The sequence below is a fragment of the Furipterus horrens genome, unplaced genomic scaffold (genome assembly GCF_987537825.1).
Source record: "Furipterus horrens unplaced genomic scaffold, mFurHor1.1.pri manual_scaffold_5, whole genome shotgun sequence".
Lineage (NCBI taxonomy): Eukaryota > Metazoa > Chordata > Mammalia > Chiroptera > Furipteridae > Furipterus > Furipterus horrens.
Window position 1 is genome coordinate 117556118 of NW_028327175.1, and position 12247 is coordinate 117568364.

General features: G+C 47.2%; 1 protein-coding gene across 3 annotated transcripts in view; it reads left to right on the forward strand.

The window, feature by feature from the left end:
- The first annotated feature begins 1154 nt into the window (after positions 1 to 1154).
- Positions 1155 to 12247, forward strand: part of ABCA3 (ATP binding cassette subfamily A member 3) — a 52173-nt gene continuing 41080 nt past the window's right edge. Inside the window, exons 1-6 of one of the 3 annotated variants that reach the window (XM_090277206.1) lie at positions 1155 to 1357; positions 7815 to 8002; positions 9175 to 9409; positions 10276 to 10359; positions 10529 to 10793; positions 11709 to 11836. In XM_090277206.1, coding sequence (XP_090133332.1) covers positions 10306 to 10359; positions 10529 to 10793; positions 11709 to 11836 — 447 coding nt within the window. In that variant the 5' untranslated portion in view covers positions 1155 to 1357; positions 7815 to 8002; positions 9175 to 9409; positions 10276 to 10305. Of the gene's footprint in view, positions 1358 to 7770; positions 8003 to 9174; positions 9410 to 10275; positions 10360 to 10528; positions 10794 to 11708; positions 11837 to 12247 lie in introns of those variants that run through there. The other 2 variants (XM_090277208.1, XM_090277207.1) reach the window with 2 other exon arrangements.

Genomic DNA, 12247 nt, shown 5'->3' on the forward strand with positions numbered 1-12247 from the left:
ACCCAATCACTAATCCATAAGAAGTCTTCAGGTGGCAGAATAAACCTCCTGACTTGGGTCATTACTTTACAATTCAGTCAGTTGCATCCTAATCTGGGAGAAGTGCTGGGAGCCGAGCCAGGAGCCAGGCTAGTCAGCAGATGGTGCCACAGGCGCGAACCCACCAGCTGCGGCCCTGAAACCGCTGACAGGAACTGCCAGAAGCTGACCGAGTGGCCCTACTGAGGGTGTGCCTCGGGCCCCTGGAGGATCCTCAGTGTCCTCAAGTTGCTGGTGACCCAGACTCTAGTAGACCAGGCCGCAGTGACTGCTGGCCCCATGCCGTCAACAATCCAGCCCAGGCTACCCTTACCCGACCCCCCACCCATGCCATGAGACCCTCCAGCCCCAGGTGACCTCAACCAGGCCTCGGAACACTCTCAGCCACAGGTGGCCTTGTCACTGTCCAGCGACCCCTTTCCGCACAGGTGATCTCTGCCCCTGCCTCAGGAACCTATCATTGCCAAGGGACTCTGACCTGACTTCGCCACCCTTTGGTCCAACCCGATCCTTGACCCTCTTGCCTAAGTTGACCTCAATCCAGATTCGGGACCCTCCTCACCCAAGGTGACCCCAACTTGGCCCCAAACATAACCTGTGACTATCCTGCCTGAGGTGACTCCAACCCGATCTCGGACCGTCTGGCTTCCCCACCCTTTTGAACTGTGCCAGGTTACCATAGTCACATCCTAAGATGCCCGGCCTTCCGGCCCTACCCCAATGACCGTTTTCCAGACAGTTCCTCACCCTCCCAGGGCCTCGTCCGCCCCAGCCTGGGTCAACACCATGTCGGACTGGGTTCCCTACGCAAGAGAGGGGATGCCCACCAAGGGTGAGGCCCACACCCTCTCTGTGAAGAGACGGGGCACTGCACCCAACAAGAGGAAATGGAAGAAGGCCAACGAAGGTCAAGGTTCCGGCGAGGGCTGCGTCTGCAGCTTCACAGCACCTTGGACAACACGATTCTGCTGTGTCCCAATCCTCGCTGGCTCTGGATGTCCAGCGCCTCCTTCAGCCTTAGCTCTGCGCGCCTGGCACTGCGCAGGCGCGAGAGGGGTGGCGTGTCTGGGCGGAGGGCACCTGCAGGGGCCGCCCACTGCGCATGCGCGAGTTGTACTGCGCGCCCCCTGCAGGATCCTGAGCTGCCAGGTGTTTTTGCCTGTCACTGGTCGCAGGTGCCCCCTCCCCGCAGTGGCGGCGGCCTAGCATCTGTCAGCACAGGCGGCCTCCGCGAGGCGGGAACGGAGGCGGGAGCTGTAGGAGTGGACCCCTCGAGAGGGCAGCGTGCCGGACGCCCCCGCCCCGGTACCAAGGGTCGGTGAGTGTAGTCGGGACCCACCACGCGCCCGCTTCCCCGCCCCAGCCACCCCCAGCCGCAGCCGACATGTCCGGGACCTCCGCCAACCTGCACAGTCCTCGCTCCGCCCATGCTGCTCCGCACGGGCCCAGCAGGTGCATCTCCCCGCAGCGCCAGGCCTCCCTGACTAAAGTTTCTCCACCACTCCAGCCTCTGGGCGTGTCCCCATCCCCTCAGGCAGGTCTCTGAAGCCGGTTGCCCTGGGAGAAACTTAAACCTTCCGGGAGATAGAATTACTGTGGAATCCTTTGTGCCCAGTAGAGATAAGACCCGCCCGCTTTCATCCAGCAGGCACTCAGCGCCTTCTGCGTCCCAGGCTGGGGAGCCAAGGCAGGGCCTCCCAGGAGGCTGCTGGCTCACTCTCGGTGTAGAATGCCAGGGTGGATGGGAATCCTTACCCATACCGGAGTCCGCCTTGTTCCCAACCCCTCAGTCCCAGAACGGGGTCCAGTGGGGGTCCAGTGGGGGTCCAGCGGTCCACTGTTAGTGGTAGGAGTTGTGGAAGGGACAGCAGGAAGGGAGCTTCTGGTCTAGGCCGAGGGGCCTGCAACAACCCTAAGTATAACGTCTGGTGTCCATGGTCAGGCTGGATTTGGTATGAATTTGTGTTTACACGGGTATTTGCTCTCACAGAGTACACTATAAGCTTAATGAGGGCAGGGCCTGTCTACTGCAGGAGTGCTTAGGGCAGGTGTACATTTGGTGCATTTTTGGTACATGAATGAATGCATGCCCTCTCCTCACTTCCTTGGACCTGGTTGGTTTAATTAAAGCTGTCACCTTATAGGGTTATTTCTGTTTATTTACCCCTTTGCTTCCTGAACTGTGAGCTCCCTGAAGGCACAGATTGGTTCTTGTCAGGCTTTCACTCCCAGCACATAGCCAGTGCCTGGCCCATGACAGGCACTTAGAAACGGTTGTTGAAGGGATGGCTGTGAGGTGCAAGTGAAAGAGTTATGCTTTTTTCTCCTGAGCAACTATATCATTTGATTCAGTACACTTTGATGCTGCCTTTTGTAAACTGGTAAAGATGAAGGCTGTTTTCCTCTAGGAAGTTTGCATCATGGGAAATGTAAGAGAAATGAAAAATAGGTAAAAATGGATGCCCTGAGAATCTCTCCTTGCCTTTTTTTAACTTCTTAGAAAAAAAATTTTAATTGAGCACTTATTATATCTGACAATCAGGATAGCATCATTCCCTCTTTAAGGTGATCTACCACCATTTTGATGAGACAACCTTTCAAACAAGAGAGGTTAGGTCAAATTGTTTTTTAAAGTGATGCTAGCCTTCCATGGTGCATGTGCCAGGCAGTCTCATAGGAACCTGTTTTGACTTATTCTCAACTGGGAAGGCCCAGGTAATACTCCCTAGTTAACAGTTTCTTCTCCAGACCTGCTTCCTGAGATGGCAGTAGACTCTGCTATTGAGTCTGTTGAGGGGAAAGCATTCTAGAACTCTAGGGAGAATGATGGGCAAGGTTCTGTGAATGACTGACAGACTTACTGGACATGGCTCCTGCTCTTGGGGACCTTACGGTGGAGTTAAAAAGGTGATTTATTCACAAGTAACTGTGACATAAGACAGAATAAGAAAAGCTGCTGAAGGTGTCCGCAGTGGAGGAGGAATGGCTTGCAACAAGAGGAGATCTCAACTCTGGCTGCATGTTAGACTCGCTTTGGGAAGAGTCTCATGCCCAGAGCAGGGCCCAGAATCTCCAGGGGTAGGCCTCAGAGGTCAGTGTCTGTCTTAAAGCACCCCCAGAAGATTCTGCTGTGCAGCTAGGATGAAGAACTTATAAACCAGGGTTATCAGTGGCTGGCTGCTTCACAGAGGAGCTAGTACTGGGCGGAGAAAGTATAGAATTTCAAAAGGTGGGGATAGATATGGTGGGTGATATTCTAAGCAGGCAAACCCACAGAACTCCCAGACACCCATGGAGAAGTATAAGGTGTGTCAGTCCCTTATACTTCTGGGGGCAGTGTAAGAATAGCATAGAGTTATTTGCACGTTTGAAGAGATTTGGAATCAACAAGCATGTACGAACCTTTGCAGGAGCTGAGTAATGAGTTTGCTGCCTTGCTCCTTACAGAAGACCTATGCTTACCTCTCCCTGGAGCTTCTCAGTTGCCTCATTACCTCATTTTCTACACCTAAAGAGGCAGATGGGCTAGCAGGGCTGGGAATGGGACTGAGGCCACAGCAGGGTTTAGAAAAAAGCAGGCAGCAGCACAGATTTTGTAGAACTCTCTTCCAATAACCTTCGGAACACATCTTTGGCAAAAACATACCCTACCAACTCCCACCAGAAGCTTTAGTGTAAACTCAGAACCATGTAATCCTGAGGAGATGGACACTCCCAACCCTGAACGGAGCTGCTGGTGGTGTTGAGTGTGAGACCAGCACACTAGGTCTCCTCCTGAGCTTCTGAATGCAAATGACCACAGCCTCAAACCCAGCCTGGAATGACCTGGAGGGGAGTGTTCTCAGACAGTGACTAAGCCTTATGGATTTCTTTCCACCTCATCTATGCCAGGACCATTTGTATAAATAAGTTGTCTAAAAACGTTTTTCTTGTGCATCTTCTTATATAAAAGAATTTGAGCATGCACTCCTCCATATATTATATTTATTTATAAGTTATAGCCATATGCTATTGTCTTAAGTATTATGGACATAGAAATACAAGGTGGGACAAAAGTAGATTTATGGTTGTTCATATGGAAAATAATACAATAATTAATAAATAATAATACAAGAATAAACTCAGTGTTTCTCATACTCACAACTGTAAACCTACTTTTGTCCCATCCTATATACACAAACAGAGAGCCTTTAAAGGGATGAGAGGAAAAGTGACCACAATTAAATTTTGTCAATATACTAATGGTACAAAATCTATCATACCAGCATATGCTCTTTTTAAAAGAAAGCCATGTAATCAAGTCTACATCTCATTTATAAAATGATGAAATATTATATATGTCCCAGCATTTGAAGGTCTGGTTCTGTGTCCTGTTTATTTCAGTTCCTGGTTCTTGTGGTGCATGGTGTTTACAGGTAAACACCTCCTGAAGACACAGAGACTGTGCCATGAGTCCAGTACTTGTTTTTAAATTCACTCACCAATCATGCAAGGGTTCTTGAATTTGGCCTGATAAATGTTTATGGGTTATCAGGGAAGCTGGAAATCTGGTTCCCAAAGTTTTTCATGTACAGGTGTAGGTGTCCGTGTAGATGGTGCTCTTGACGCATCCTTGGCAACACAAGCACACAATTGTAGAAACATCTTCAAACATCCATCTGTTCTTGGCACAGATTATTGTGTAAGCACATAACTCTCACACATTGTCACCTTTTCCTTGAAGGGACCTATTTGTGTATGTTGGCTTAAAAAAAAATAAGCTAGCTAACACACTGCTGCAGTCATTTGCCCTTGAAAAAAGAAAGGAAAAAGTTCTCTGAATTTGGAACTTCCCATGAAAGAAAATGTGAATTTCCTCCTTCAGTTCTTAATCACAAAACAACCAGTAACCTCTGTGTCACAAAAGATCTTCAAAGTTGTTCCTGAGTCACTACAAAATATTGTGTTACTTTGAGTGTCTTATTTTTGTTTTAGTTTTTAATTGACTACAACCATATCTTAAACATATAAACTCCAACATATCTGAGAGGCTTAAAGTAAACTAGCAGGCAAGGGCCTGCCATCACCCTCATGTCACAGAACCTGTCCTCCTTCATCAGGATGCCACGGCTGCTGACATAGGCCAAGAGAGGTGCCAGGGTCTGCCCATATACTAAATATTAAAGCCAATATTTTTCCTAATTTTTAAAGGAAAATACTTATAAGTAAAATTTCTCACTGTTCCATCACTCCAGCAGCAGATCATCTTGCTCACCCCACTTAGACCAATAGTGGGGTTCACTGGCGGAGAACCATACTCTCTAAAAGTGTTTGCTAGTTTCAGCCTGTTTTTACAATGTTTATTGATATTTGGACATTTCATCTGCAGAATCCATTGAATTAGACATTTTCACATATTTATTGTGCATTCCACCCCCCAGAAAAAGATCACATACTGGGTAAAGATTAAGAAAAAACACACCCTCAAGCAGCATTACTGCACATTGGGACACCCTCTCCCTCCACGCCCCACCCCAGCTCCATTCTTGGCACAGTATCCAAGCCCTGATTGGCTTCCCTTTCTGGCTCATTCCCTGCTGCTCCCTCCCCACCACTCCAAACTATTTGCCATTCCCCATACACACTCTTTCACTTCTCTACAATCTTGTAATGCCCTCCCACCCCAACTAACAAGAAACTTGAGATCAGTCTCTCATGTAACCTCCTCCTGGGGGCCTTCCCAGATCCCTCTTACACACACACACCCCAAACTTGGTCTTCTCCAGAATTTCATGATGCTTTTATAAGGCTTCAGTTTTAGCAATTACAGCACATGACAACATTCACAGACTATGAACTCCTTGGATTAAGAACACTGGGATTTTTATTTTAAAATCTTTAGTACCTGGTACAATTGCCCATCACACAGTGAGTACTTGCCAAATGTTTATTGGATAAATAAATGCTTTTTTGTCTTGTGTATCCTGAAAAGCCACAGATTCTAACAGCAAAAATTAAGTACCTGTCATTACTTCTTCAGTGTGTACACATGTAGACCTTTAATGCTGCTGACTGTTGTGGACTCCCATGTTGATAAGAAAGTGCTTTCCTAGCTGGGATGGGTCCTCACCTACCTTGGTCCTCAGGAAATGTACCGAGTCCTGGCCAGCACCATGGACAACCACTATGGTTGTCTGTTCTTTGCCTGACTTTAGGAGGTAGTCTCTGGCTTTATTGAGACCTCTTCCTTCTCACTCATGCCTCCCTCCAGACCTATGCAGACTTAGGCTTCCATGGAAGGAGATGTACTGAGCCTGAGATATGACAGGAACTTGTGACATAATGGGGTGTGTGCCCTGTCCACTTCTGCTCGCTGGTTTCAAGGCCCACTCAGTAATGGCCTCTCTAGAAGCATTAACACCATTCTGTTCCATATATGCAGAAATAAAACATTTTTTGTTTTTGTTTTCTTGGCACGGGCTTATAGAAATTAGAGGACATATTTAAGCCCATAGTGAAGAAACCTACAAATTTAAACAATGGAGGTGTCTGGACTCCTCAACATGTACCAAGGAGTGCTGCTGAGCGGTGGGCCCCTGAATAGCCGTGAGTGCTCATGAACTGGCACAACCCATAGCTCTTAAACTAATGAAAGCTAATGGAAAAAACATTTTTAGAGGAATTCTACGTGCCATCAAGAGACTTCTCAGAAATTAGCAGACCACAGTATGCACTCACTCTGGACCAATTCAGTTGCTTGGCTATAAAGCAAATATTGAAATACTCAACAATTAGTGTAATGTTTAATGTTTTAACAGTGAGCAAACAAGCCTTTTAGTAGGGGGGTGGCGGGGAGCTTTCCCTTCCCTTCCTGGCTCTGTCCCTAGAAAAGTGAAGTGAGCCTCTGCAAGGGGAAGTTCTCAGATCTGCTCTTAAGGGGCGGAGGTGGGGGCTTTGGAGGTGGCAGCTTTGCTAGTGGCCAAGTGTTTGCCTTGGAGTAGAACCTGCCTGGGCTGGTTCTGGATTGAGGCCATACCCGCTTCTGGGGACTCTCGGTGCCACCAGGGTCAAGTGTTTTAAGGAACTTGAGCTTCCTTTTCTCGTGTACATTTGCTTTTGTAACCAGAAAGCCTTCCCGATTTTGTAATTCCGGGAATCTTCTCCTTTAAATTCTTTTTTACTCAAACAGAACAGATGCAAGTACTGTATAGTGTCAGTGAGACTTCGGGTAAAGCCTGGCATGTACAAAGCAACAAGCTGGATGCTATGGGAAGACAGAAATAAAATACTTACTAAGGTGGTGGTGTCAAGGGACATTTTTTCTTTTGATTTCTAATGTTATGTTCTGGGAGCAATATATTCAAATTTTATGAAGGTGTTCACTGCTTTTTGGATACACAGGATGTAGTAGTGTAGTGGTTAAAAACACAGCCTGGGAGGTTTAGATCCTGGCTCTGTTTTTTTGCTGTGTGATTCTGGGCCAGATTTTTCCTCCTCGTTTCTTTGCCTATAAAAGGGTGATGATATCAGAAGCCAGAGCTGGATTGGGAGGCTGTATAAGTGTAAAAGTATATATAATATAAAAGCTTCTGATCTTTTAATGTAGCAGGAGAGAGCAGAGCCATCCCTGCAATCTGGTCTCTGTTTTCCTAGATCCACATTTCTTTGTTATGGGATCTGTTCTGTTTTAAGTAATATACTTGCAATCTATTTTGCTCTTTGGTTTTCTAACTTGGTGAGGGGTGTTTTTTAATTATTTTCCAAATTATGCTTTAGCGCCCTCTGTTTGCCTAAAGGTGCCAGAGAGTCATGCCAGCGAGCCCTGGGCCCCTCCTGATGTCCCAAGAGGCATCAGTGCTCCTGATCTCCAAGGTCACCCTGTCAGCCCCACCCCAGAGCCCTCTGCACAGGGCTGCCTCCTTTCGGCCAGTCCTCCAGTAGCACCGGAGGAAGACTGCAGCCAGGAACCTCTCCCAGGACTCAGGTAAGTTCCCAGATACTGTTGTATGGCCTCATAGGAAGGTGTAAGACCTGTCTTTCTTCTCCACCACCACCTTCTTTCCCCCCAGGCCAAGAGAGAGCGGATTAAGCATGGTGATGTGTCCTTCCTTGGACAGAGTTTTCCATAAAAGGAAGTCAAAAACTTCTCTGACCAGAAGATCTCTGTGAACTGTGATCTTTTTTTGCATTCCCGTCTTGTGATAGAGGAAGAAAGTTCATCTTGGCCAGGCCAGATGACCAGGAAATGATTGGCCCCTGCTGGAAGCCCGGTCTTCCCCCTCTTAGCCTAACTCACTTGTAGAAACCTTCAATAAATCTCAGGCCTCCATGAGTATCATTTAAGTTACTGCTTTCTTATTATCTGTCTACAACTGATTTTTAAGATAGTTTTCTACTTTGCTAATTTTAAAAGAATCAGGATAATTTATTATGTTGCCACTTAATAGCACTTTTTACTATATTTTAGCTTTAATTTCTTCACATTTTAACCATGTGGTTAACTGAAAGCCATACTTTAAATTAATTAATATGTAACTTCTTGCAGTTGTGTTGTCTACACATAATTGACTACCCTTTAAAGCATAAATTTTGAATAACTATTAGATATGAACACAACCTTTTTTATTTTTTAGTTTTTTTAATTTTAATTTATTTTTGGAGAGAGAGGTAGGAAGGGAGAAAGAGAGGGAGAGAAACATCGATGTGCAAGAGAAACATTGATTGGTTGCCTCTCTCACATCTCAGGTCTCCAACTGGGAACCTGACCTGCAACCCAGGCATGTGCCCTGACTGGTGCTCAGTCCACTGAGCCACACCAGCCAGGGCTGAGCACAACTTTTCCAAAAAAAAATCAAGAGCTTAATTTTAAAAAGGGACTTGAATGGAAATTATTTTCAACTGACTGAAGCCAAAAGTGAAACTAGCCATTTTAAAAAGAAATAAGCTCTCACTCTCCATGCACTGGGTCTCAAGGCAGGTCCTCTGGGCAGTAGTGTTAGCTTGTGTTCACTAACGGATGATTGACTAGCTGTTTGTCTGAGTCTTCCGTGTGATCTTAACCCACTTAATGGCTTAGTATCAGCCTGAACACGGAGCCAATTCATTGAACTCAGAGCTCTTCCCCTGTGAGTCATGGAGTTTTCTCCCCACCTAAAGGACTGTGAGCTGTGAAGGGTTCTTCTTGCTCCACCTGCATCCTCAGCGCGTGGACGGTGACCAGGAGTTCCCTGGGGCCTCCCCTCCTCTGCCACACTTGCTGCCCACCTTAGGTCTGAGCAGCCCAGTCCACACTTCAGCCTCCATGCCTGGAGCTTCTGGAACGTGGTGCCTCCGTGTTCCGGGCATTTTGGGGTCTTCCTGAGCTAATTCAGACCACCTTCTTCTCTAGCAGGTAAGCATCTAATGAACTCTGGGCTGTCTCTTCTCACAACTGAAATCTAGTGAAATGGGTTTCCCTAAATTGAGAGAGGCCTTTCTAAAACTCCACTCTTGTCTCTATTATCTCTTGCATTTGATGATCTCAGCAGACTTTCCCAGGTTATGTGCCAGATTTCAATATAACATTCATAGTGACACAGGATAGATTTTCTCTGGAGGAAAATGACCACTCATGTAGAGGCTCACATACCAATGCTCAAAGTTAAAGCAGAAAAAAACTGGTCCTTAGGGTTTAAGGCAGGAAAGCACACTCCACCATCCCACCCATGTGTCTGCCTCCCTAAGGCCAGTGAGGGCCCCTACCCCAGGCCTCTCCCTCCCCTCCCCCCACATCCTTCTCCAAACTCAAAAATCACCGCCCCCCCCAAAGCCAGCACACTAAGTTGAGTTTCCTTTTACTAGTTATGCATTGGTTTAAAGTAAAGCCAGCCAGGGGGAGAAATTCCATCAACCTGAATATTTTGCTAAGAAATTGGACATTCATATGAACTAAAAGAACATGGGAATAGCATTTATCGAACGATAAATACCATTCTAGAAGTCACGTTGCATATGAAAGCCTGTTGTTGATCTTAAGTTTGGGGAAGAAACCAGGTCACTTTCCTGAAAGAGTGTGCTTTTTTTAACATAAGGAAGAGAAGTGTTATCTCTCTTTCATGCGTGGTATTTTGAGTGAAGGTAGTGCAAAGGAAGGTGAGGAGAAACATGGAGAGGAGGGTATGTGTCCAAGGACTCAGTCTTCCCCACTTCCCCCTGTGCTCCCCTAAACACAAAGCACGTTTTCATGGCACATTCTAACTTTCTATCTTTGGTCTGTAGCTAGTGCTGAGGGTCCCTCCCAGTGAGAAGATGGTGGTGCTCAGACAACTGACACTCCTCCTCTGGAAGAACTACACTTTGCAGGTATGTCCCACTCTCGGGGGCATGGCAGGAAGAAGTGCGTACCCACTGTGTGGCAAGGGCTCAGGGCGGGAGTGAAGCTGAAGGAGAGGGTGTCCCCAGGGGATGGGGCTCTATGAACCCACTCTAGTGCCTCTCAATCCATCAGCATGTGATTTCATTCCTCGTCCAGAAGCGGAAGGTCCTGGTGACGATCTTGGAACTCCTTCTGCCGTTGCTGTTTTCTGGGATTCTGATTTGGCTTCGTTTGAAGATCCAGTCAGAGAATGTGCCCAAGGCCACCGTATACCCCAGCCAGTCAATCCGGGAGCTGCCCCTGTTCTTCAGCTTCCCTCCTCCGGGAGATGCCTGGGAGCTCGCCTATATCCCTTCCCGGAGCGATGCTGTGAGGACCATCACAGAGACGGCCAAAAGGGCATTGGTGATCAACATGAGAGGTGAGGCGTCCTGTGGGTCCTCTCTGTGGGGCTCAAGGCCGTTCTCCAGACCTAGTCTCTCCTCTTGTTGGCCGTGTCACCAGGGCAAATCACCCAACTCTGTGTCATAGCTTATTATAAAGTGGGTGCCAGAGTTATGAGGGCCAAGTGAAGTGACATGTGACAACTTGAGCAGCACCCAGTTACCCACAGTGGGAATGGGTGGCCTCATAAAGGAAGCCCTTTAATTATAAGGGCAAGATGCAGTTTGAGAGCATGGTGCCAAGAACCTTTTCTGAGGTGTGGTTTTGGGAGGACAGCTCTAAGAAAGCCATTAGAAAGCCTGTTGAGGGACAGTCCCAGTAAACACATGCTAGTCACCTCTTCTAGCTCTTTGCTTTCCGGATAAAAAATATAATTCCTTTTTTCTCTCCTGTTGACTTTGGCACATACCTCCTGCAGCTTGTTCAGTTCAGTGTCACAAACACTTACAGGAGGATCCTTGGTCCCACAGTGAGTGATTACAGTAAAGCCCTTTATATGAAATGGGGTCTGGGTGATAATCATTTAATAAGCTATATGTTAGTGTCTACTAAAATTTTTAAAGCGCAGCACTATGGCTATAAGAGAAGCTAACCCTGGCAGTAGAACCCAGCGCAGGGTGGCCGCCCGCATAGAGGAGTGTTATGGACTTGGCGTTGCTGCCAGCCCTTCCTCCAGTCTCACCAGAAACCCAGGGCCAGCTGTGATTGTGAGGTTCTGCTCACCTTCACAGCAGTACGCCTCTGCCAAAAACCTCCTCAAGTCTTAGAAAAGGTTTACACAACCCTAGAGAAACTTGTAAGTTTTCAGTCTTATATCTGCAAATGAATGAATCGTCCAGATTTTTCAAGTGGGGCAGACGACTGGGCAACTCAGCTCCAATGTTCTTCACAGTTCGTGGCTTTCCCTCGGAGAAGGACTTTGAGGACTACATCAAGTATGACAACCACTCCTCCAATGTGCTGGCTGCTGTGGTGTTCGAGCACACCTTCAACCACAGCAAGGACTCCCTGCCCCTGGCGGTGAGGACTCAGCCCCACAAAGCCGGGTCCTTGCCCCCACCTTTGCCACCCCTAATTCAGCCTACAGGAGCACTCTGTCGTCCTGGGAGTAAATAGCTGACTTTCCCTTTGGGTCCAGTATTGCCATCTCAGTCCCCACTGAGGGAGCCCTGGGGATGTTTTAGCCCATCAGACCAGAGCAATTTAGAAACCTTACCTGCTTGAAGAAAGCAGCCTATAAGCCGTCACTCTAGACCCCTTTATGTCCTCTCATTTCATACAAGGTGTTGCTGTTCTCTAGGCCTCTTTGGATAGAGTCAAATAAGATAGGTAAGAAAGCAGCAGATACTTGGGACTGAAATAAGATGTGGCATTAGCATATCAGTTATATATCTAAAACCAAAAAACAAATACCCAAGGGTATTAAGACTG